Source organism: Chelmon rostratus, chromosome 19 (genome assembly GCF_017976325.1).
Source record: "Chelmon rostratus isolate fCheRos1 chromosome 19, fCheRos1.pri, whole genome shotgun sequence".
Classification (NCBI taxonomy): Eukaryota; Metazoa; Chordata; class Actinopteri; order Chaetodontiformes; family Chaetodontidae; genus Chelmon; species Chelmon rostratus.
In genome coordinates this window covers 4,573,493-4,601,051 of record NC_055676.1, presented here as the reverse complement: position 1 = coordinate 4,601,051, position 27,559 = coordinate 4,573,493, and the positions used below count along the sequence as shown (strand labels likewise).

The 27,559-nt window shown below is 43.6% G+C and overlaps 1 protein-coding gene across 2 annotated transcripts in view; it reads left to right on the top strand.

The window, feature by feature from the left end:
- LOC121623292 (A-kinase anchor protein 2) overlaps positions 1-27,559 on the top strand; it is an 80,121-nt gene that overhangs the window by 29,901 nt on the left and 22,661 nt on the right. Inside the window, exons 5-9 of one of the 2 annotated variants that reach the window (XM_041960534.1) lie at positions 9,730-9,844; positions 10,033-10,054; positions 10,996-11,121; positions 12,616-13,443; positions 20,195-20,280. In XM_041960534.1, the coding sequence (XP_041816468.1) occupies positions 9,730-9,844; positions 10,033-10,054; positions 10,996-11,121; positions 12,616-13,443; positions 20,195-20,280 (1,177 nt within the window). The remainder of the gene's footprint in view (positions 1-9,729; positions 9,845-10,032; positions 10,055-10,995; positions 11,122-12,615; positions 13,444-20,194; positions 20,281-27,559) is intronic. The other variant, XM_041960535.1, reaches the window with a different exon arrangement.

The window sequence follows — 27,559 nt, the reverse complement described above, 5'->3', positions numbered from 1 at the left end:
TTTTATGGACGCTCGTATCGTTTCATGCACTGCAGAACCCATAAACAAGAGTGAAGAAAGAGGAGGAACAGCTGTGTCCGTCTGTGGAGAACAAGTCTAGTGCTACTGAGTTTAAAATGCATGGAGGAAAAAGGGAAAAGAAGCGAGAAAGAAGAAGCGTCCCATCAGATTATCTATATGGTTATGCATACCCAATTGCAACCACCCTATGAAAAACCAAACACAAAGACATCAGGACAACAGCGGCGTCTTTGTGTGGTGTCGTAAGTGCTTGCTGCTGACCTTAAACTGGAAATCACATAAAGTGACGGGGAGGAAAAAAAGAGAAAACAGTGCAATCTTTGTACGGCTATTTCTTACACATACCTACGGTCTTTGAGCACACACAGACGAAAAGGAAAAGGACAGAGGGGGAACACGGCCAGTCTGCGTGGTAGTTTTCCCCGTCGCAACCCGACGTGAGGAACACGCAAAGTGACAGAGCGATGAAGAAATAGCAGGCCATTGTGTGCAGGAGAAGACGCTTACTTTGCAGAGCCTAGAGAACAAACAGACAGAAGGAGACAGAGTGAGCGAGTGTGGCGGCAGCAGTGGTAGTCGCACAGATATCCCTATCATTACACGGACAGGCTAAGTAAACAGCGAGAGGGATAACGCAGCAGTAGGCCCTTTCACAATGTGGCACTGCTCCGGCCCGCACCCACACCGCGCTCCTTTTGGATTATTGCTTGTTTCATGTTGCGCAGACGGTCCCATGCAGATGTGGCCGTCATTGCAGGGGAGCAGTGTGGTTTCTGTACAGCGTTTCCTGCCACAGCTACAGGACGAGGTTCTCAACTCGTTAGAGAAACTTTGTTTTGTCTTTTTCGGAAATCACAGAGTGTAGTAGCATTTCAGACACGCAGTTTTGTGTTTGGGTGGTTTCAGTTACGTTTTGCAGCATTAATCAAAAGTAGGCCACTGCAGCAGGATGAGCCTGCGCATCTGCAATTCTGTGTATTGAACATCTATTTACTTAACATATACTTAGAGTGCGTGTATTTCATATTTAGCTACCCCGATCCATTTGACAATCTTCCTAGGGACTGTACTTTAGGTCTAAATCCATAAATGTAAGCAAGTAATATACTGAACTTTCTACTCTCGACTGGTTTTCTAGTTAGGTTAGCTTAGCATAGGCTGGAAACAGAGCCAGCATGCCTGGTTCAGTCCAGAAGTGACAAATTCCACTTACCAGCCCCTGCAAAGCTCACAGCACATTATATCTAGTTTGTTTAATGCAGTTTAAAAGCGGCATGTTGCAGTTTTAAGGGGGGCTATTTGCTGGACTATTTCTCTTTGCTGAGGCGCAGCAGCTTCCTGGAGTCTCTGCTGGTTGCCCTTGTGGCCAGTTTATGGACTGAGCTAAGCTAACCAGCTGTCAGCTGTAGCATCAGATGAATAAGAGTGGTGTCAATCTTCTCTTCCGTCTATCGCAAACAAGCACATTTTACAAAAATGTCCAACTATTTCCTTGAATGTATTAGTTGCACAAAGTTGCATATTCACACACAGATCTCTTTTCTTCGTCCCTGACTGTGTAGCTATGTGTGCTAAGACCATTAGTCTTAACTTCCCTGCTGAATCCGGCTGCTGCGGTGACCTTATTTCTCTACAAGAGATCAATAATGTTTCATCCAATCTTATCTAACTATCAATCAATTACCAGACCAGAAAACCTCTGTTCTAAACTGTGCTGTAGAGACGGATGGAGTCTGGATGACAGATGAGCTCCTGCAGGCCGCCTGGCTGCAGAAAACTATACTTATTGCAACAAGCCCATTGAAGGGCCCTGTATCGTGTTACATAATGTTCTAAGAATATTTGTCTCTTGCCTCACAGTGGCAGTATGAGAGCACATAGTTTTTAAATCACCAGAGATGCAGTTCAGTTTTCTGGGGATGTAGTGCGTAGAGCATACCCTGCCCTTATTTCTGAATTCATCAGCATTTCAGAAACTATTTTAGCTCGAGCCCAATGCAGCTGCGGCGAAAACAAACTGCAGACACCAAAATTGTAGCTAACAAATCTGCTTCAAAGTCTAAAACTAGTCCCGGAATGTGACACAGTTTAGACCAAGACACAGTGTTAGGATTAGCTGGAGTTCACAGCATGACACAACCATGATTCATTTTCTGTGGATAAAGCCAGATCCAACACAGCCCCCTCTTTCTTATAAGTCCTCGAATCCCAGTTTACAATAAACTTGGAGTAGTAACGCACTTGGTCCATGCTTCACCTCTCCAAAAACCAAAAACATTTAGCATTTGGTACCTATCTTGATGTCAAAACAAATCTTTTCAAGCTAAATCGGTTGTGTATACAGCGGAATGAAAAGGTACTCCGTCACGGCCATTTGCTTGAACAAAAAACTCTGTTCTTGTCTTTCTGCGGGGACACTGGAGTGTTTCTGATCTGGCATTCATTTGAAGCTATATACATGTTTTATTAATGTTAGATCAACAAATAATGACTGAGACATTCTACTTTTAAAATGATGACAATTTTTGATAATTGACTAATAATTGACTCTTTATTGACTAAACCAAACTACGAAGTGATGAAGGGACTAAATATAAAATAATAGACAGATGTGTCAAAAAGAAAAATAAGATAGATTGAGAATCCACAAATATGTACTTAACCCAATTTTGAAAGCTCATACAGCCTCATAATTCCAAGCTCTTTTGACCACCAGCATGAATTCAAAATGATTCATCTTTTGACAGACTTGTGCTTCTTTCATCAGAGTTTCACAGCCCCAGAGCACACTGCACAGAGCTTTCAATGCTCTGAATTAAGGCCTTTTAGTATGGCACAACAATGCTTCTCAAGGACGGAGCTGGGACTCAAAGACAGCTCTTCTATCAATCAGACCTTGGGATGTTATTATTCAGACCACTGAAGGGGTTATTAACACCTTCCCAAGTCCCTTCACTCTAAGAAACTATAAGAAAACACAGTACTGAAGTACATTATGACAGATACACTGGCTGCATAAGCGCACATAATAACAGAGGTGAAACATAATGAAGTGCTACTTCATTATTATCTGTAAACACTTCACTGTGTTTCTAAGTGAAATAGAGGACTTAAGCATTTATGTGACATTTATATGATCTGAAGTAAATTGCAACTTAAGTGATAACGTCTACTACTACTTTGGTATATAATATATTTAGTATACATTCTGCTTGCTGGGTCATGTTGCCTATAAGACAACCTGTAATTTGTCTTTGTGTACCCTTTAAACTGCAAACAATGGTACAGATGAGGACTTGGGACAGAGATAGAAAGAGATATATAATGTAGTTTTAAGTTTGTGTGGGAACTCGAGCCCAAGGACAGTAAATCATTCATGACAAAAGCAGAAAGGAACAAAGGACTATCACTCTTCACATCCTGTTTGTGATCTGGAAGACAGATCAACTCTCACGGTAGAAATAGGAAGAACAGACTATCTGCATGACAGCATATAAACCTCTACCTGTGTGGAAGTGCCTGAGTGTGGTAGTGGACGGTTAGGGACAGAGATCAGATACGTGATCATATTTTGTTCGGTGTGACTAAGACAGTTTGCAATGGAAAACAGGTATTTTGGGAAGCACTTACTGTCTTGCTTACTTAGTTGAATGCGAATGTTCATTTCCAATAGTGTTAGATGTGCTGGTCTCCACAGAAAAACGCTGCTTTATTCTGTGCCCATTAATGTAATCGCCTCTGTAAAAGACCATTCATAGAATAACTGGTGAAAAATGAACCACATCAGAGGCTGACCACTGAGGCCTCTTTGGCTCACTTTTCTTGAGCTCCCCCATTTAACATTTATGAGCACCATATAAATGTTTAAGAAGTGGTTCATAGCACACTATAATGTAGATGTAAGCATGTATGTGTGTGTGTGTGTGTATATATATATATATATATATATATATATATATCTTCATCTACTGCTATATATCTTCATGTACTGCTTGGACAAACTATAGGACTGTGGCTCCTCCCACTTATCTAAGCCAATCAGATTTTTTTTCACCCTCTGAGTAGCTCTGCATCTTGAAAGAAAAACTCAAGAAGAACTGTACCTAGAAAGCAGTCACACACCGCACACATGCAGTATCATGTATAAATACACAATGCGGTTAGACTTCCTCTCTCATACCCTCAGTCTGTTATTTCTTTTGTCTGTCTCTGACAGCCTGTGTGTCACATGCACAAACACACACACACACATTAAACCAGATGTCTGTCCTTCCTCCTCCTGTATGATGTGGAAAGCAGTTGCTGCCCACCCAGGCGTATCCGTGGCAACTGGCCTGCGGTGAGTTGACAGGGCGGGACAGTGACATCACTGGTCTCTTTCAGGATTGCCACAGAGATAGTAACACCGCCAGACACAGAAGTATAAAGAGAGGACGGGGGAGAAGTCGAGGGGAGCGAGGGGCAGTGCAAGGTCATGGCCCAGTCTCACTCACTCACACACACACACACACACACACACACACACACAGGCTGTTGATTACTGTCCTCTCCTGTACAAGACTAACCCCTAACCCCTAACCTTGATATATTTCCCTTATTTTCATTCTAACCTAACCCTTTAAACCGAGTACCAACCTTCAAACAGCCCTTTAAAGGACCAGACAAAATGTCCTCACTTTCCAAAAATGTCGTCACTCTAATGGTTAAAAGCTTATTCTGGTCCTCACCATGTAGCGACTACACTAGACACACAAACATATAAACCACATAACCCTCTGTGCAGTAAATACAATGTGAAACTGAGGAACTGCAGGTTGATTAGTTTCATAGATGTCTGGTTTTGTAAGTCTAGCCTTTTGTGGAGCACATTTTTATGAATAGCTGTTTATACTGTATAGTATTTAATTATGTAACGATGCACTTACTGCACGCTATGAAAAGATCTTGGACTATATGAAACATGTTCACAGTTTTGGTGACGTTTGTGGTCTGAACACTAGAGGGCGCCAGTGTGATTCTCTTTGCTCTGCACATAAGCTAAAACCCATACAGGGGGTTGATGCATTCAAAGAGGTGATGTAATCCAGTCTAATAGGAAATAATGCCTTTGAGAAGTTATTAGGATCATTTTTAGGTTGTAGTTTGCTGTGGTGTTAGAGTGGATGGCATTGTGATGTAGGCTATGTATATTTTTTGTACTGTAGATGCTCAAAAAATTGCCTTCCTCCTTTCATAACTACCTAGCGCCTGCCTTCCTTACCACCATTTCCCTATATCCTTCTCTTACCTACCCTTATTACTTACTGTCTTACCAGCTCTGTTTTTTACAGTGGATAAACTCATTAGGTGCCACAGGCACAGTATGAGTCCCTGTAGGAGAATAACTGTGATATTAGAGTGGTTTTTCATTCGAGCTGACAGTCCTACTCACAGAGAAGGTTTTAGATTATGTTAGACGGGATTTAGACAACTTATCCTGGTGTTATAAGCAATTTCAAGAATTTATGCACAATAGTTGCCGTCAGGATGATGTAGCCCCTGTATGAATATTTCTAACATTTGTCTTGTATGACAGGACTTGTAATACAGTGCCTGAAGCTGTTGTGATGTAGTAGGATGAGACACCTGCATCCTCCTCTGATCATAAATCTTGCTTTTTCCTCATTTTGGCCAAGACCTCATGCAGCTTATAGGAAGCAGAAGTAAAAGCCATTTCCCACCAGAAAGGGGAAAAAAAGGAAATGAGATAGGGAAGAGAAACCACACGAGAGGCAGCGGGGTTCAGGCAGCGGGGTTCAGGCAGCGTGGTTCAGGCATCTGCTACAGAGAGAAAAGACAAAGGTGAGGGTAAAACTAGACCCAAGGAGTTTTTAACCTCCAGCCCAATGGACACGGTTACTGACAAACACTGTCGGTTTACGTGTTAGTGGTCCAAAACAGCACCTGTGGGTCTTTGTGGTTCACCTACGGAGTTAATGGATCCATCTATTCTATTCATCTATTCAAGAGATGTAATTTCACTGTTGACATCCGAAGAGACGAAATTAAACTAAACTGCTCCAGTTCCGAAGCTACACTTCAGACCCTTCAGCTGTCAGCTCCACCAAAGGTCAGCACGTCAAACACAGCTTGCAAGCGGTCAGACGTGTTTGTCAAAGTTCAACAAAACTGAACATGACGTGAAAATTGAATCTGTCAGAGATACGCAGTGCTTGTTAGCCTGATAATCCATGGATACTATCAATGGCCGCCTGCAGAGGTTGGTGAGACTTGCTGCTGTGCTTTGGTTGACAGACAGCTTTTAGCACCTGTTTGTGTCCCGTTTCAGCTACTGTCATGATACAGCACCAACACAATTATCGCAATGGGTATTGTAAGACCCCTCATGATTTCAGAAGCCCTACTCCCACTCAGTCCTTCAGCACATCCTGCTAGCATGTGCCGCATTCTTGTGGTTTAAAGGTGTGTAACATCTAATACTCCAACGCGCCCCCCCCCCCCAAAAAAAAAAAAAAAGTTTTGTTATATTTAGAAGTCCCGGTATAGCAAGTAGCGTACTTATGTAAACTGATTACACATTGTGGTGCAGTCCTTGCAACTCAATCCAAGGCTGGGTGATTGTTTCTCATACCAGCAAGGATGAGTTAAATATAGGATGCACAGTCCAGCATTGCTCTCTGTATAAATAACCACTGTCTCACTGCTGTGAAGACTCCTAGAACACGAAATACAGTCAGTGACAGGTCCAATCATAAATTTGGAGAAAATGCTTCAAAGCTTCTCAAGAAAGCGTAATAGTGCTGAAATTAACAACAACAACAACAACAATAACAAACATGGTTGTAGGGGCAGCTGTGGCCTAGAGGTTGGAGAAGCGGCTTGTGGTCAGAAGATGGCTGGTTTGATTCCCCCACCGGACCGGCAGAAAAATGAGTGTGTGGTGGAGTATTTCCTCCCCTCCATTAGCCGGCTGATGTGCCCTTGAGCAAGACACTTAATGAGAGGCTTGCAGCCCACTGCTCCTGTATGTGTGAATGGGTTGAAGAGAAGAGAATACATAAAGTAAATAAACTTAAAACTTAAACTTAGTAAGTTACTTTCACCTATTTAATACCAACTGCATGCTTTTGGTATAAACTAAATAAATGATTGAGCAGCCAAGTTCCTATCAAGGTCCAGTCCAACATGAGCCTGATAAGCGGCATTGTAATGGACAATACTCTCTGATAACTGATAACTAATTGACAGTGGTGTTGAAATAGCTTCCATGCATGTTGCTATATTTGTTACACTCCTGCTACAGCAAGAGACAATACGCTGCTGTTTTCGCATACACAGACCCCTGATTCGTCTGTATTCAAGTAACACTGAACGACCCCGAACCGTAGTGACTATTTCGATCCAGACAATGACAAGGTCACAGCTACAAGAGGCCAATTTTGTGATAAGAAGCTCTCGTGCTTTGTTCGGTTTTCAGATCCCGTCCAAAGTGGTGCGTGAATACATTCAGCAGAGACGAACAACAGATTTGCGTGACAGATGCAGCCAATAAAAGCATTACTTTTTACTGCAGAGCCGCTCTGCTGCGGCTCCAACCCGACACACCACAGCTTCTGCAGCGTGCACTTACTGCTCTGCTGTATTATGTTGCAACAGTGATGTTGATCTCAATCAGATTGTCTGATTCAATAAAGGTAATATATGCGATGTGCATGTAATATGCCATTTGGCTAAGGTTTCTGAGGGTGTGTGTATAAATAAGAGGTCCACACAGTGATCAAAGGTTAGAAAACACAATAGAAAAGAGTTCTTAGGCAGCAGTATAATATCTGAACATCACTCTGCTGAAGATGAACTTGAATGGGTGCGGATTGTGGGGATTTGTTCAGCTAAACCTCAATTATCAGAGCCAAGGCACTACATTTTCTGGCGACCATTAAGGACAAAATCCTTGATTTGGTGAGTGAAAGCAAATCCAAAACTATCCTCCTGGTAAAATGCAGATATTGTAAAAACTCAAGTTGAACTAGTCCTGTTCACGCTAAAATACCTGTGCAGTCGTGTTTCCCTAAACTGCGTCGGGTGAAACGTCTCTCGTGTGGTGAACAGAACGGTCAGGACAGCGTGCACTAGTGTTTGTTCACGGCCACTGATGCTGATGTGATGAGTTAGCCCCTATTGATTCCGGAATACTGTGGGAAGGCCAGCTGTTCGCGGCAATGTTAGGAACCTTAATATCTCTTTTACACGCACATGCTCACACACACTGACGCACAAATTCCTCGCGTCCCGGAGGAGTGTATTCTGTAGTGTTGTGAGTGCTGGCGGTCAGTGAGGAAGCAACCCTGGTCCTCCTCCCTGACCGCTTCCTAGAATTGTTGCTACATCCATCTCTGTCCATGTGAGCATGTGTGTGTGTGTGTGTGTGTGTGTGTGTGCATACATAGGCCTATTTTAGGTGCAGTTTTGGGAATGGTACTGATACCTCCAGACTGTCCTCTAGTAAAATTGCTGGGTGCATGGACATTTGGACCTTTTGGTAGCAAAGTGCAACTATCACAAGAGGGTAGGGGGTACAAAGTGTATGACATTGACAGTGGAGACCATGGTGCCTTGCCTAAACTTTACCAGGCCTGAACTATGGGAGCATCTGATCAGAAAAACATTTTAGCCATTATCAGTCGCTTTTGAAGCAGTAATATGGGTTGATTTGGAAGGCAATGACGAACACAAGGACTTGTATCTCTCATACGGTTGCAAAATCATACTGACAACATGAAATCAGGACGAGGTGATTACTTACACTCGAAAAGACACTGATCATCACATGTTCAGCAAATAGGATTAGCAGTGCAGGATACTCTATATGGATCATGTCATTCTTCAGCCTTGGTGTCAGAATAATCTCAATCAACAATTCAGTCAGGATAAACTGCATAATTACAATGTTATGTATATATGGTTATTATATATTGAGTTTTATGGCTATAAATATGCCATATTCTACTATTTTTCACTATTCTACATTTTTTTTCTAATAAATAGTAAAGCTACTACAGCAGCTACTTAAAGCACTGGGAATTTTTACTAAACCCAACTAACCCTGGTGCCCAATTGACTGTTATAGCCTGCTGCTGGAGAATGTAGAGATTCGTCCATCAGGCAAAGCTCTCAACCAGTCTCTGTCTGGTCATTCCATATGTTTGGAGCATCTGGATTACATCCAGATCAGAATTATAGACTTCAAAAGGCTGGTGTAAATGCACCCAGGAGGCACTGAGAACAGATTGAAATCTGATGGCCCAAACCAGGTGGTCTGGGACACATTTAAACCAGATGTTATACTGTACAGTGCAGTGTGAGCACATCTCTGTCTGTAAGCCACATCCTAATGAAGAAACCTGTCAGGAGGGCATGCATAGGTGCACATCTATTTAAATACATTTGCATTTTTACTTATACAAAATAGCAATTGGATTTCAGACTAGCCAATTGTATGTCTCGAATTATTAAGTATAAAAGCGATATGCATGAGCATACAGGAAAGCAACAGAGATCCAAACCTGCCCTCTCACAAAATCCTGATACTAACATTAAAGCTGACTTTCACAGACCACTTTCTTCTGTTCAGGGCAACAACCTTCTACATTGTTCAGCTTTTCCAATGTTTTGACAGAAAATGTTCTCCTGTGTTTGTTCCGTTTGCAGGCTGGAGTCTGAAATCGGTGCACTTGAGAGCGAAGAGTCTCAGATATCAGCCAAAGAGCAGGTTCTACGGGAACGTCTGAAAGAGACAGAGCGGTCGATAGAAGACCTGCAGAAGGTAGAAGAGAGAAATTAATGTTGGTGTTTCAAACCTTTTCCGAGGAACCAAGCTCTGAAAAATTAGCTCATTGTCAAATATACTCCACGCTCTGTTTACTAATAATAGTTTGACGATGTAAAGTGATTGTTTTTCAAAAATATCACTCTGCTATGACTCATATGGATTTTCTTCTGTCTCTCTTTCAGAGTCTGATGACCCAGGATGGAGGTAAGAGCGATGACACATGCGCGCGCACACACACACACACACACACACACACACACACACACACACACCAAAAATGCGCAGACCTCATTGGGATGGTGTCCTCCTCTGAGTTATTTTCCTAGCAGTGGGGTCCCTCTCTTTCTATTTCTCTCTCTCTCTGTGTGTGTGTGTGTGTGTGTGTGTGTCTTTGTGTGTGTGTGTGAGTGTGCGTGTGTGGATAATAGTCTCGCTGAGGCAGGAGAGATGCAGGCCAGAGCACGCTCTTGAAACCACATGGACGCACACGTAGACATGTATATATCTGCACACAAACACACACATGCACCAAAACACACACATACACACACAGAACCCGGCTCAGCGAGACTATTGAAGCTCACACACACACAAGGCCATGACTCTGCAGCCTGCAGTCGCTGGCTTTATCCCCCTCTATTCACCATCAAGCCCTGTAAGCCCCTAAAGCTTTGTTCCTGCCATCACACTCACACACACACACACACACACACACACAAAGCAGTAACAAATACACAAACACACGCACACACACAAACATACACGCGCACGCTTCTGCTGCATAAGCACTGAACCTCAGGGGTGCTAGAGTTGCTGTGGACACAGAAACAGAGAGATGGGGAGAGATAGAGGATGTGTGTGTGTGTGTGTATGTGTGTTTGTGTTTGTAGGGGCGGTCAGGGTCACTCAGGGGTGTGGTTATTTTCGCTGTCAAGGGGCTGGGCTGTATATGTGTGTGTTTTTGTGTCAGGGTGGGGTTACACATCACTGAGGTATGTGTATGTGCACGTACCTAGCGTGCATGTGTGTGTATGTCATTGTGCCTGGTGCACAAGTGTGTGCGTGTGTGTTTGTGGCTCTCCCTCACGGCCTCTAACATCCCCCTGACCATGTGTCATTTCCCCTCCTGTGCTCCTGTTCACTAGATGCCACCGGCTGCATGTCCGCCCCTCTCTCGGACTGCACGGACCCCGATCCTGCTCACTTCGTCCTGGCCTCGCAGCCCCGGACCGGCCCACCTGCCCCTGGAGAGCACGCCATACCAAGACCTGGTAAGACGGAGGGGTGAGAGAAGGCTGAGGGAGGGGAGAGAAGAGGGAGGGAGGGAGGGAGAACAGGAAGGTTTTGGGCCACAGCCAAGTTGGATTACCAGGACAAACTCACGCGCACATGGATGGTGGACAGGGACAGATACGCACACGTTTGCACAAATTCAGTCAAATCTCATATGGACTTCAGCAGGTCCGCGTCCATGTCTGCTGAAGAACTCATAAACTGCTTCTGACGGACACTTAACCACATATACTGAAAGCACATGGACATCAGGCACTGGATCAATATTTGAATTGACTTTGGAGAGTGTCTGCTGTCTCCAAATTCATGTTAGCAGTAACATTTCACAAGACTACACTTCAAATTAAAATTAATTATTTGTATTAGCAAAAACAAAAAATGTTTTTAGCAAACCTATTATACATATATTTGTCAGTATTTTAATTAGTATTAATAGCTATTAGATCAGTTTATATATCAGTATAAATATATATTATATATAGTTTTAGTGTAGCATTCGCATTGGTTTTACTATGATGCTAGCACTAGGTGTATGTTTATTAGCATTAGTTTTGGTATTAGTTTAATGGGCTTAGGATAAGTAATAGTTAAACTCTTGACATCTGTATAAGTTTTAGTCTTTTCTCGTAGTAAAAGCAAGGCAGTTTCTCTTTTTAAAGAAAATATAAAAGCTAGTAAAGAGAAATCTGCTAAGTTCATTATCTTACATGTTTGTTTCATTGCATTTCATGATGCTGGCTTTGCAGCGGGGAACAGCACTACAAAATAAAAGCTCAGCTTTTGGAGCAGCGTGATAAAGTTAGACAGTTGTGCTGATGGCTTATCTGCAGTAACAGAAAGCTGTTACATCAGAAGCAGGTGTAAGAAAACCAAACCTCAGGTACAAATTATTGAAAACATACATACATACATACATACATTTACTGCAGAAGCAAATGTGTTTCTAATCGCTACATGAAGTGGCCCTTGTCAAGCTTGATTGTGAGAAGACTGACGATGAAATAAACACAGATTTTTCTTGTCATTTCCTGAATCATTGGAGGTCTTTGAAGAATGCAATCCTGAATCCTGAGTGACTTAACCTCACAAGATAGCTGCAGTTTACTTGAAAAAACCTTCCACAGTACACTTGATTAGATGAGGCACAGTGAGGAAAAGTTAGGTAATTTCTCTTGTTTACTCACTTGCATATGTGGAGGATAGAGTTAAGGTAATGTTTTGTCTTTTACTGGTTGCATATGTAGTAGTTTGAATAAGAAACTCATTCTGCAGATATTAGTTTTTATCAGAGAACACTGTGTCCCCATCTTCACGCTATACTCCCTCCACCTTTTCCTCCCAACACCCCCCACCTCCTCCACTGGTCCCTCCCCACCCCTTCACTCATCCTTCCAACCCCACTCCCTTCTGCATCAAACCCCTCCCTCCTCCCTGTCTGTGCTCCCATACCCCCCTCCCTCCCCTCCTAACAGCAATGTTTGCCATGGAGATCAACGTACAGCACGACCCACAGACCGGCGAGCAGCGCATCCTGTCAGCCAACCGCGTGAGCCCGCTGGATGCGGCGTCACGCGGCGTCAAAGTCTACGATGATGGCAGGAAAGTAGTCTACGAGGTCACTTCCTCCAGGGGCGTGTCCACCACCGCCGTGGAGAACGGTTGGAGCTCTGCGCAGGTTGACCAGCTGGTCCAGCGAGCTGCCAGACCTGTCGTGCAAGGAGGAGACGGCAACAGGGGTCAGGTGACGGTGACCCCAGCTGCTCCCCAGGCCTACGTTTCCCCAGCAGATGTCGATGATCTGTCTCCACCCTCCTGCGCCCCACCATCCATCCCTTCAAGCCCACCAGCGCAGGTCACCCTCCAGAGGGAAACCCGGCTTGGCATGATGCCCCCCTCTGCTCCCATTACAACCCAGCCCGGCTCCTCATCCCACCCGGGCGCCGAGCTCACCTCCCCACCTCAAGCCAGCGCGGAGCACCCGGTCACCATGGTGTTCCTTGGCTACCAGGACGTTGAGGACATGAGCGAGAGCAGGCGGCTGCTAGGCTTTGACGGCGCTGTGAAGGCCGAGGTGGTCCTCATCGACGAAGACGACGAGAAATCGCTGAGGGAGAAGACGGTCACTGACCTATCCATCATCGACGGCACAGCGGCCGACCTCGTGTCAGGGCGGCCGGTCACGTCTGAGGCCGTCAGCACGGAACTGTCATCTGACGGCCGTGAGCCTGACAGCGCCTCCTCGCCCCCCGCCAATCCCGATGCCACCACGGCCCCCCCGCCCGGCCTCACCCCTGCCACAGGTACAGACAAGAGGAAACGCTGCGAGTGCTGCATCCTCATGTGACTGAATCTTCTCCCTCTTCCGCTCCCTTTATTATTACCCACAACACCCCTCTCTCCTCCTCTGTCTCTGGATGGTTACTAACAGAAGCCCTGCCTTCCTCCTCCTCCTCTGGACTCTGATCGGCTGGCACACACATGCACGCACACGCTGTTGTCTGACCTTTGACTTTTTACTCAGTTACGTTATTACCTCTACATCTCTGCTCTTTCGTTACCCTCTCTGTCAACATGGAGCCTCTGCCCTCCCGCCTCCTTTCTCCTCAGACAACACAGTATATTTCATGAATTCAAATTAATCAGGAATGAATTAAAGGTCAAAACAGACGTAGAGGTGGAATTAAGCCAGGTTATATAAAGCCACTCTCAGTGATCAGTAAGACTTTATGGACAATCAGTCACATTGCCACGCTGTCAAACCAAACAGTGTGTCTGGCTCGAAGGACAATCAACCAGATTATCGCCTTTAATAAGCCAGTTTATGAAACGTTCAAGTTCTTTCTTAAATTTCTCTATTCAGTCTCTCGACAGAATCTCTCCTGCTGTCTCCAAACATACAGTACTCAGACTCACATACAGAACCGCACCCCCAACCTACGAACTCAAACAACCCATCCCCTTCCCCTTCCTTGTACAGACTCTCTCTGACCAGGGACGGAGAGGAGGGTACTCGTTGCCTTGGTTTCTTTATGTGCCTCTTCATTCTTCCACATTGATAGTCCTAACAAACAAAATAGAGATAATTAGAAGTTCTCTTAGACTTTAATTTCAGTTTGCTGTTGTTATCTGAACATTTTTTTCCCTTTTGTTTTGAAACTTACAAGGCCATTGAATTGTTGAATTGTCATAAACCTCAGTTTCCAGCGGAGGCTTTTGACACAGTAGTTAGTAATAATGGGACTCTCTCTCTTTCTCTCTCTCCTCACCTCTTTCTCTCTCACTCTGTCAATTTGTCCATTAACGCCAGCTATTCCACTGCTGAGGTCATTTCCTCCTATTCTAGTACTTCCTAACTCAGCAGCCAATAAGAAGCCGTGGAACACCTTTTGGCAGCCAGTAGGATACTTACAGCCAACTTTTCCTATAGAGCACAGGAAGCTAACGGCAGCTTAATGAGTACACTCTGGCAGCGAAGGAACGTGTAATTTCCACCTATGAAAACAATCATGGGTTACCACTAACAGCCTGGGCACAAAGTTTTGAATAATGAACATTAACAAGCACTAGCGTATTACTAAATTACAACTATGACAGCTGTGCTCAAATGAGCTTTTAGAGAAAGTGCAATTCATGTTCATCTTTTTGTCCATTAAATTTGCTTTGTCGCTGCAGAAGGCTGCCAGAGATCCATTATGCTCTTCACAATTCAAAGAGACTGAAAACACTGCCAGCTCTTGCTGTAGTCACCAACCAGGCCCTCGTTTACAAGGGTGCTACAATAATGTGGCCTGGGTGTCATTATAACATCATATATATTATACTGTAGGACATTTACTTGGCTGGCTTTCAAAAAAGCTCTCAGAAGCATTAATCATCTTTATTCTGTTGAATAATAATGGATGCTCTGACAAGATCTTGCTGCATTTCAAGTGTCTTGGCTGGTACGCGGAGTAGAGAGGATGCCGATACTCAGTGGGCATCTGTTGCATTGATTTCTGGAGAGTTAGTGACTACACTTTGCCATTGTACACCACATGGGAACGGCTGTTGTTAGAGTGCAATCAATAAAGTTATATGGGCCAGATATATGATTGAAGAAGACATCTGCATATTTACAAAGAGGTTAGAGAGGCTCTGCAGATCCAAATAATATGATTTGGGGTTGTTTCTGTGGCTCAGGTGTGTAGCAGGTAACTGTAATGTTCTTGGTTCAAATCCAACCTGGGTCTTAAGATCATACATTCACGTACAAATGGCTTTATTCACATAGGGAAAACCCCACCTATCCTAGAATGACCTGAAGAGCCTCAACAACCTTTTTTCAGAGTGCAGCCCTCTTTCTTTCTTTCTCTGAAGTCTTTTATTGGATTGCTTTGCTGGTCCTGGCCATATAGTAAAGAACATTTCTGCACTGTGTACTAATAGTTGTGAAAAGAATGAAAGACAACATTCATTGGCAATTGAAAGCATATTTCCAGCACTGAAAGGTCCTTGGGTGAATCAGTTCCTTCCTTACATGGCGCTGTGCACAGCTATACAATCCCACCTCTTAACTGTCCTGTCAGTGCACAACTGTAGTCGACCTTCAAATATACATGCTTTATTGTGATTGGCCACTGCTGCTGTCAGTCAGTCCCGCTGGCTGTGTGATTGGCCACCACCGGGCCCGGCAGGGTCTAGTTTCCTGTGTAGATAAAGAATGTAAATATGCTCTATATTCTATTTAGTGATGATTTTATTTTCCACATCTATATAGAGATCTAGAGATGATTCTGATTATTATGGTTACTAGACATTGTTCTGATGTCCGACGATGCCATATCACGACTGTATGAGTGCACAAACGCAAGCTTTGTATATTTTCATTCTCTAACTCCACTGCTTTGCTGTGTGTAATCTCACTATTAACCCCTCACAACTTCTCCCCCTCTTCTGACCACCACCTTCTCTGAACTCTTGGCGGCTGCTACCATTCCCAGGCGTGTTGCGGTGGGCCTCGAAGGCATCTAAGGATCTTAAAAAATTGTGCAGAGGCAGGATCATTAAATAGCCATGTCACTCGATGTGCATGATAGCCTATTAACAACAAATCACATTCAATTTTACATTACAACTGACCATTCCCCATGTTTTTGCATTGAGTCCCTACTGACAGCCATTGGTGTCATTTAAGTGAATCTATTACAGTTTATTTTAATCAAAGCTACTGATGGTTGAAAATCATCTGCAAAATAACTATTTTGCCGATAAAACAGTAGCACGTTATCCTTTTCACCACGCCATGTTTATTCTAAGAATATCAAGAGGGGATAAAACATCAACATGGTTCTTCTGAGCAGTTTGTCCCACTTATTTTCAGACTGCATGGTTCGTGTAGGCTGGGTCCTGTTCACTGTCCCAGACATTGGCCAAAGCATATTCATTGCATGACTGTTTGGTTTTAAAGATTGAGGAGGCTATGCAGAGAAGTGTATTCTCCAACATGTAGTGTTAGTTTCCCCAAGGTGTAATGCACACACACGATGTGCAAGTGAGCAAAGAAGCACTTGTTGTGTGTACCTATAAAAAGGAAATGCAATCACAATCTCCAAAAAAAAAAACATATAGAAAAAAGAAAAGAAAAGAGTAAGGCTCAGTTCAAGTTAATGCAGCCCAACCAATCCAGTTTGCCTGTGTGTGTGTGTGTGTGTGTGTGTGTGTGTGTGTGTGTGTGTGTGTGTGTGTCTGTGTGTGTGTGTTTGATGTAATGCGAGGAGCTGTACATGAACATGAACAACAGACTCGTTGAGTTTACCAGCCCCACTGCCACGCCTGCAGTACTCCTCTGACTCTGTAGGGGTCTCTCTTTTTCTTGTCTGCCTGCCCTCACGGTTGTATGGACTGTTAAAACAAAAAGGAGCCATTTTCTATTGTTCAAACTTCTCTCTGTCCCTCTCTCTTTCTCTCACTTCTTTCTATGGTTATGACAACTGTCACATCCTCTCTCTCTCGCTCTCTCTCTCTCTCTCTCGCTCTCTCTCTCTGATGTCTGTATCCTCTCTCTATCTTTGGTCAATAAAGCTGAGTTTCTCCAGTGCCCCCCTGCCGTCTCTTGCTTGTTGTTCTTTCCATCTGTCTAACATTCACTTTTTTCATTGGCTGCTGACAAAGAGATCACGAGCTGTCCTTACTGCACCCCCATCTGCCACTAACGAGCACACACACATGCACACACACATACACATTTCAGACTTCAAATTTAGCGGTTATCTTGATATCTCACATAAGACACACTTCTTTGTTCCTGAGTTCACCATCACCTTTTGCTGAAAGGGTGTAAAATAGAGTCCTATAGACCATTAAAACTTTTTCCTCCCTTCAGAGTTAAGTGAGACAGTTTTTAAAAACACAGGATTAACAACAAATACAGTCAGGTAATCAATCGGTGTGAATGAGAAGAGGAGGGAGGTCATGTTTTGCACAGCTGCACTGCAAACACAAATGAAAGGCAGGTCTACAGATTATCTCTCATACAGTATGTTCTCTTTATGACCAATATAATAAAAATCCAACTTTCTAGAGTCATTTATTTAACCCAGTCAGGCCAACAAACAAACTAAAGCAAGACTAAAGCCCCATTTGAAGTGAGCTGGAAATTATTCAGAGTACCTTAGAATATTTTGACAGAATTGGCTTCAGGATATTTACCAGAGAGAAATAAAAACTTGAAAACAAGCTAAATAAAAGATAAATGAAATTCAGAAAATAGCCTAAACCATATACAAAGAAGTAATCCTCGCTGCTATTATCTTTATTGCGTGGTATCAGTGTGTTCCTACTAGGAATACTAAAGCCCTGAATAGAGGATGGTTGTGCAAGGACACAACATGTAATCTCTCTCTTTTAGTGTGATTATCCACTGCTCATGAGAAAATCACTGTAATGTTACTGCAACATTTCTGCAGGGAGCCACGCTGTGTCTGTGGTATCTAATGAGTCTACACGCTGCAAAAAAAATATTGAGTAGGTAGCAGCATGGGAAGGTAAGTAGTATGGGAAGCAAAATAGGAAGATGGGTAGGTAAATAGCTAGATAGTTGGATCAACCTACTCTCCCACCATGCCCTCGTTTTGCAGGAGCCCTGAGGCGCCCCCTTGGTATCAATAGTAGGTACTGCAAGAAAGCATGAAACTGCACCAACACTCACTGCATGCGCACTCATCTAACTTTTCTGAGCCTGCTGATAACTCAACAGCAATGAACCGAGAGGACAAACAAGACTAGCTGAAGTTTAGAAAAGCAATGCAGCTACCACAGTGAAGTGCCAAACACATGTATGACACAAGGACACTGCAGGAACAGTATGTGTAACACACTGTGCACATTGTGACGGGACATAAACATCTCCTGAAGCCATAGACTGTGTCCTGTCTAACCAGTACAGTACAGCATAGGAACATCTGGGTCATAGAGATTCCTTTTGCACACGTATATCAGTTGCACAATGTCATCTTTCCTTTGGTAACATGCACTAATCCTGGATGACGGTTGTTACTCTTGTTTAAAACACACATGATCGGGGGAGATCTGCAATGCAGGCGGAAGACATAATACAAAGTAATAAATGATTATATTAGAGACATCATGACAACCGGTATCTGAAAACAGGACCAGCACTTACACACATACACACACTCATCCTGCACGGAGGATGGGTGTGTTTTCCGTGATAATAAACAGTAATTGAATTATCTTAAGACAATGACAGTCTGTTGTGTTCAACAGAAACCATTACTGTGGATAATTATCAGCGATGGAAAATGTCTATCACTGCAAGCATGCATCATAGCACTGTGGTTTGGACTCTAGGCCACAGTGATGTGCAACAGGAGAGCCAAGTCTCGTTCTCCTGGTTGTAGGTTTAATACACTACTACCAGTTCTGGTGCTACTAATGCTGCTGCAACTATTACAGCCACTAATACTAATATAATTTCCTATCCAGTCACTGTCGCTACTATTCCTACCACCAGTGGTGAAGGAACTATTCAGATCCTTCAAAGCAGCAATAAGACAATGTGAACATACTGTAAAACTGAAAAATGCATATTATGAGAAAAATCACTTATTATGCAGAATGGCCCGTGTTTATATGTTTGTATTAATACATTCAATTATTGGATTATTATTACTCTAGCATTAATGTTTAAGCAGCATTGTAATGTTGGACAGCTTCATCTATATTTTAGTTGCTGCAAGCACTTTGACAGCCACTACATTTGCAGTAGTTGCAGCAATAGCAGTCATAGTAGTAGTAGCAGTTGTGGCAGTGTTAGCTGGAGTTGTACTGGCAGCAGTTACTACAGCAGTTACAGTGTGAACCTGTTTTGACAGTTTCATGATGATATTTTGCGTTTCTTCAGTCGCAGTGAGTGTGAATGTTACCAGGTTGAGGATGATAAAATATGAAATCAGATGAATTTCCTTGAGGTGGAACTGGGCCACTGACGCAGCCAAGAACAGACAGAAGATAAAAATACAACCAGAGAGTTCAGTGGAGACGTAGGGTTTATTGTCAGTGTCATGCAAATACAGATGCTCTAATTCAAAGCACTACTGATGACAGCTGACAGAGTATCTGATGTTAGCAGTTCATTGATTTGCAGTCCATCGTTGGAGCATATGCACAGGTTGTGCAAATCATATAGCTGTTATTATTATTATTATCATATTTACAGGTCAGATGCATGTTTGCTTCATTATCTTTTCACAGTATCAGATTTACACACATACAGGACAGATGATTTTACTGCTTTTACTTCATTTGCATTTGCATATTCCATCCTCCTGATGCTTAAGAAACTCTTTTCAAAACCAAATAAAAAGCCAAAAAGGCACTTCGTAATGAAAAGTCCGTTTTGAGGATGCTTCACGTGACAGTGTGTTAACATGCTGTTAGAGATGGTGGGTCTACACTGGACAGGTCACCCACAGGTGCAGATGAATATGAAAGAAGACAGTGATTGACAAAGATGACAATGGTAACAACAACTCAAATTTTGTTTCATCATAGGCCACGGCCAAACACCAGGGGTTACCGTGACAACAGAAAATGGGTATCAAGCTCCCATTCCGACCAGACATCCTCACACTGCCATGGTGAGTAGCGTGTATCCCTGTGAGTGTGCTTTTATGCATATCAGGTGCAATTACTTGAATCCAAACTAAGGTTAGAGCTAGGGGCAGGACTGGTGTTTCTACAAAATATTCCACACGTAATGTACCCACACATTTGTCAGAAAGCTCGCCGTGATGACAAAAGAGTAAGGCGCCACACCAGGGTGCGATATCCGCCAGGAGCCTTTCATGATGCAGCTATGAAGAGGGAACTATTTGTTCACCTTGTACGGGGGATTATAGGCTTCCAGCCGACAATTTCCATTATCCATTTATTGAATTGAAATGGTTTGTGTACTGTGTGTGTGTGTGTGTGTGTGTGTGAGAGAGAGAGAGAGAGAGAGAGAGAGAGATAGAGAGAGAAAATTATTTTAAAAAAGATCCTTGCCATTTTAGCCACACCTTAATAAGAAAAGTAGATCTGAAGCACAAATCATGGGGAGAATGAGACCACCACAGTGCTGAGATAGTGGACAGCTCAGGTCTGTGAGTGACATTCAGATTTCTGTTGTAATTCACTAAGTGAGTAGATGAAATTCAATAAATCAAATCCCTTGAATTCCTGGAAATCACAGACTGATGACCTCTATCTTGGTAATTATCCTTTCACAAAAACAACAACTGCAAAAGGCTTTACAGTTAAAGGCAGACATCAAGAGCTCCACAGTGTCAGACAGCATTGTGCTCCACAACATCACCAGAGATCACAAATCAAGAAAACAAACAAAATGAACAGCAAAATGAAAGTGGCACAACGATCATATCTGAGGTTGGGTGTCGTCTGTCTGGCCCTCAGGCTCCTGCACAGTGTCCTGTATGTGCTTCCATATATTGTTTGTGCTGAATTAGACCGGCTGCAGAGAGGCATGCTTGGAATGCCTTTCAATCACATGGTTTCCTTTCTACAGGTGCACAGTTGTTCTGCAGTGTGCAGAGATGTCCCACTACACTGCGTCTATAATATTTTTATAAGTACCCATTGTATATTTAGGGCACAGTAAATTTAATATGATCTTACTGTACTCTGTAGCATTTTTATCTGCTATCGTATCAGTAGAATATTTGAAAAGGGAACACATGAGTGTGTAGTAATAGTTCATTATAGTGACCTTTTGGGCATCTTTATTTACAGTGGTATCAATTTAATAAGGTACTTTAATATTTCTTTGGTCACTCATGCAGTGTTGTGAGTTTATCGTAACCATATGGGACATTTCATCCTTTTTCAGTGTCGTATATATGATGTAGGATTTTCTACATTTTTGCACACAGTAGCCATGCAGTCATGTAATAGGTCTTCATTAATTTACTTAGTTATTCATTTATATATTTATTATTTTATTTGAGAATAGAGGTTGCTGTCATGGACCCTCTCCCGTTCTCAGTAGTGGACTAAGTACTCAAATCCTTAATTTAAGTAAAAGTAGCAATGCTACTACATAAAAAAAAATACTCCATTACCAGTAAAATATGTATGTATATTTAAGTAGAAGTATCATAAGCAAAAATGTACTTAGGCCTTTTCATTATGGCCCATTGAGATGCCTTCATTATACTAATGCCATAATTTAAACATTAAAGAACTTTGCATCAAATCTTATTAAGTGATCATGTTTTTGAAGTAAAATCTTAATCTGTTAACAGACAGTAAATGTAGTTGTGTAAATGGTAAAATAATTGCCTCTTAAAGAGGGGGCAATGCAGCGATTTAGCAAAATCTGTGCAGCAGATAGCAGTACTGGTCCCTCAAAACACTACATCATACATTTCCCACAATGCAAGTTGATAGCATCATTAGACCCCCGTCTTTAAACTCCACACGCCCAGTTTGTAACACAGATTTTTTGGTATTAATTTGAAGTCTCAAGATGGTGCAGCAATAACCCTGATGACATCATCTGGGTTATTTCCTTAGACTTTGGAAAGCTCCTCCACAGAGGAAACAGCAGACATTATACATAAATTAAAGTGCCGTTTTAAATGTAAGCATGAAGTGGCATAAATATAAACAGGAAATATTATTCAAATAGAGTAGTTCATGTCCAGCCTACTCTTGAGTAATTGTAGGCTAGCTCACCAACCTCACCTTGTTACCACCACTGCTGGTTCTGGAGTGTTCTGAGTATGTTTGTGTTCACTGAAAATGCCACCTGGGCACATTTGGGTGGGGGGGCAGAGCTGGAGGTGGGGAGACAGAGAGGTGGGGAGACAGAGAGGTGGGGTACAGGAGCGGGGGTGGGGTTGTGGTGGCTGGGCTGCAGTCAGGGTGTTGTGCAGCTGAATAAATGAATGAAAGGCGGTAACCTGATCCGCGCGGGTCGGCCTCATTGTGCTTGGCTGGAGCTCGCGCTGGCGGCTCGCTCTCTGATTGTCTCTGGAACGGGACAGAAAGCACTCCCGGGACCTCGCGAGCCCTGCATTATTCAGCGCGCGTGCCTAGAAAAAAAAGAGGAGAGCGAGAGAGAGAGAGAGAGGGAGAGAGAGAGAGGAAGAGGAGGGAGCTGTCCGTTGGAAAAGCTGGCGCGTAAAAGGAGCTCAATGTCATCTCAGTCAGAGGCTGTCGTTACCGTTATTACTGCTGTAGAGCTCACGAGCAACCGCGCCGCTACTTCTTTAGTCCGTTTGTTTCTCTAACGTCCCGCCGGCTGTGGTGCAGCAGCCGCGGCCACCTTTCTTCTCCGAGCTGAGCGCTGAAGAAGAAGACAAAGCGAAGAGGAGAAGTAGCGGTCAGCAGGTCGGTTACGCCTCCGCCGTTAAAAACTAATCCCGGTTATTAGCCGTTAATTAGCCGCTCGTAAGGAGATCTGGGGGATCAGCGCTCCGCTACACGTCTTCCTCCACACAGGTAGATTGAATTAAAACAAAAGTGTTGCTCAAAACATGACAGAAATGTGTTTTTAACTTAAGTTTGTGCAGGAACGAAAACTCACAGAAAGGGATATTCATTGAAAGTATGGCGTTAGCTTCGGTGAAGGGTGTTTGTGTTAGTTGGGGTCCATTAGCTACGTGTGCATCTCTTTGTATGTGTGTGTGTGTGTGTGTGTGTGTGCTGGTTAATAGAAACAGAGCCTCTAATCACACTGATTGGCTGTAAAGTGGGGAGGACACAGGATACTGCACCCTCCTCTCCTGACAGAGAGAGACATCCAAAGGAGGTCAGTGGACCAGACTGCTTGCTGCAGTACAGTCTCTAGTATTTCTTCCTCTGTGCTCCTCCTCCTCCTGCTCTGCATCACTTTAACCTAGATATAGAAATGACCTTAACCTGGTTTGGCCGATCAATCCAAAGAGCGAGGCGGTACAGTCTCCTCCGTGCTCTTACTTATGTCCCTCATCAAAAACCATTACACTGTTGTTTAACTGGATATTCGCTGTTTACTCGCATTGGTTTTGGCCAAACATACATACAGTTAACATGCTTTTCTTGTAAAAACCCTCTCAGCACATGGTCAAGTGGCTGTGTGCACAATTTCAGCCCCGCCCCTACTGGAGGGCACTCATTGGATGCATTTTGAATATTAAGCACGCATGTTCACATTTAAAAAGGGTGGAAAGGAGAGGCCTTCACGACCATGCTGGTGTGTCACAGAGGAGCGGCCGATCAAACCAAAGAGAGAGCTGGCACGTGTTTAGAGCAAACCACCTGAAGCCAGACGTCATTTGTTTGCTCCAGATTTTCTTGCGGTGAATTTTCTGTCTTTTTCTTTGGAGCTGTTGCCAAGCAACTTGCAGTTCTTTGATTGCAGACTTCAGCGTTCATGCTTAAGGAGGGATGGACATTGCCATGTTGGATGTGTTTGGCTGATGGGTGCTCAGAGCATCAGAGGCTTTTTTCAGTTTAGACAAAGTAGCTTGATCATCTTTGCCTGTGTAGCTCGATGTGTGAGTTATTTGCAGGTAAATAACCCAAACTGGGTCGGGTGAATGAACCCACTCTGACCATTTCTAAAACTGCACACTCATGGTGCTGAAATATTCCACTGAAGTACCCCCACCAAATGCTGTTTTTAGGGAGGTGAATCTTCCTGCTGTTGTCAGAATCACCTAAAGTCACAAGCTGTTGACGTTTAGCACTGCAGCTGACCAGGACAACACCAAAGGGGGTGATGGAGGCTCTGGAAGTCGAGCATGCCTCGTTGAACGTCCTTACAGTCACTCTGTTAGGAGATGTGTTCATTTCTATTTCAGCTTGGACTTGACAGCTTTTGTTTGTTTTGCGCCCAGTTTAGACAGCAGTTCCCGTAAGACAGGCAAACACATCCGACAGGCTAGAGGAAGCAAGGAAGGCAATGGCAGCATCAAAACAGTACAAGACAGCAAAACAAGGCACAAAAGCTCCACAGTGAAGAAACTGATGCGGTTCTGGTCAGATTTGATTCAAAATTGAGGGGTAAACAAAGCTGCTGTGGAGGTTAAAGTCTGTTTTTATTGCCCACACTCTATTTAGAATAGCTTATCACCCGTGTTGGCTTTTTTGTCTGGTCATCATTTAAGATTACTGGCTGATTCTGGAAATAACGAAGCGCAGCAGCAAACTGCCAATTCAGGCAGAGTGTTTGCCAATGCCTCTGCCGGGCCTGCGGACGGAAAAATCACAGCCAGCTCTACAATTTGATTAGATAGTCAATGACAGGGGGATACCTGCCATATACTGAATGTCCCATTGAAACAGTCAGTGCCTGTTAGTGTAGCTCAAGGTTTGTGTGTTTGTGCGGTGTGTGTACGTGCATGTGTGTGTCTGGTGGAAGTGCATTTTCCATCTCCACCCGTCACCACCGTGGCGTGTGACAAACTTGACAGGAACAACAAAGTTATCAATGATATCTTCTTCCTCCAAACCGCTCCCTCTTCCCAGAAAGAGCACACACACACAAACACACACAATCACAGGTTATATAACAGCTGTGTGGCTGATGATGCTAAAGCTTGGGAAGCTAAGAGGGCACAGGAGTTAGAAATGGGAATCAGGTACTGAAGGAGAGGTGGGATGATGATGATGAAACAATGAGTACAAGGAGAGGCACAGTGAAGGGCGGTGCAGGTGTGTGTGTGGTGTTTTAGGGTAGTTGCAGCAGTGAATGCAAGGCGATTGAGGAAAATGTGAGGGTGGGTGGTTGGGGGATGCTGGTCTAGGAAGTCTGTTCAGCCTCACAGGGCTTGAAGTGTTGTTGACATTAACTGGCCGATGGCCTTTCAATGGCCGATCTGTTGATGGGCCTCTGCTGGCTGTCTTCCAGGAAGAGAGCGATATTCCGCCTTGTGTTATTGGATGAAGTCCCAAACATTACAGACACTAATGTCACTGATCCACAGTTGTGGTGTCTTCTGAGTTGCACCACATCGTGGATACAGTATGCAGCATGCTGTCGCCTCTCTGTTCACAAATATAATGCGTGTGCTGTCAGCTGACAATGAGTGGGTAACATGAATAGGAAAGAAAACACTGTCATTGAAAATCATGTGAGTGCCCCTCAGGCCAGCTATTAGACCGAGCTTTGAAAATCATTTTCCCAGCATTTAAACAACGCCTCTTCGTGTTTGTGCATTTCTGAAGTAGCTGGAATTTAAAGTAGTTCTTTGGGGTGTGAATGACACTTTGTGGCTATTTTTGCTTGGCCCATGGGAATGGATGACAGCTAAAAGCGATGAAGGCACAGAGTGGTGTTTGTGTGTCTCCGGCTTATTTCTCGAAACAACTTCTTTGATAATACAGCAAAAAGAAGTCACCTTGACACAGCGACAGAAGAGAAAATTTGGAGAGATGGAGACTCTTTCTTTTCGTGATCTCAAGCTGTTAAAATGTTGGATTCTTTGAAATGCAACCAATCATCATGCCATAGGAAAAAGTGCAGTAATGGGTTCCACCTGAGTCATGGGAACAAGTGCTGTGATTAGATTGGTATACAGGATACAGGCTTAGTATTGCCTGATAATCAAACTGAATTGAGTGACTGACATATTCGCCCTTGTACGTAAAAGAAATATGTCGAAATGTAGCTGCGTTGATCTCACCTGTGCTTGTCATCATTTTTGATGATGATTCCGGCTGTGCCACAAGAAGAGGACTTCCCTCTTCTTAATCCTACAAAGCTCCAACTGGCTCCAACTCAAGGTACACCAAACCACCACAAGCCAGGTTTTTACTGCCATGCTATGTCAAGACTCATGTCACATGTCGAATGTGTGAATGAAGCACCCAGCGAGGTCAGAGAGTAATTCTTCTTGTCACATTCCATCTTAGAAAAGTATTTTGTCCAGTGTTTTGGTGTTTGTGTTCCAGAGAGGAAGAGAACTGGAGGGATGCAGGAAACGTAACAATACAACCCAGCCATGTGATGGCCACCATTACACAACCTCCGCCACCCACTATTGTCCACAACATCCACCGGCTATTGTTGCGCTGTGCAACAGAAGTCATTCATTCAACACAAAGCAAAGCACGAACCACCTGCTAGCACAAATACTGTGTTTACAACAAAGACGCACACGGCGACAAAGAAAATGCAGTGCACAAGCACAGGGAACAGGACATAATTAAGAAAGCTGCCTTCGAACAGAGCATTTCTAACTTTTAAAACTACTACATGTGTTGATTATGACAGAAGCAAAGAGAGCTGAATCATTTTTTTCCACACGAGAATTCAAAACCAGTGAGAAACAGTTTGATTAAATACCAAAGCAGAGACCTTTAATCTGGAGTTCCGGGAAGTCAGGAGTGAGGCTGACCTCTCGTGTCAGGGTTTCACCTCGTATCACAGAAAGTATGTTTGGGTGGTGAAAAGGTGCAGAAGGCTCTTTACCACATTCCAGCTCTGGACTGGAATGTCAGAATACCGTTTGGGCTTTAGGTGTCACAGAATGTGTGAGGGGGGGGGCGTCGTCTGCGTGGGCGTTGTTGTTTCTCATCCTTCAAAGTCAGGGCGTTTTGGCCGACTGTTCCTTCTTCAGGGGTTTAAGAATTTTGATTCATGGTTGTGGTTCAACCATCTGGTTAGTGTCTTGTCGCTATGGGAAATGATTCACAACTGTCAAAGAATGAAGAACGTGAACCGTATCATTTTTATCCACTTGCCTGGAGAGAAATCCTCCTTCGGGATGGGGCAGACAGAATTGCGAGCACTCGAGCAGGATTGGAAAAACAGTCCTGAGCAGACCTCCAGGGTGCAGCTCTCGCTGTTTACAACTGTAAAAACTCACTATGCAGATGCTGCTGCTGCTGCCGTGATCGCAGCTGGTCTCTCGGCTGGAGTTGATAAGTTCA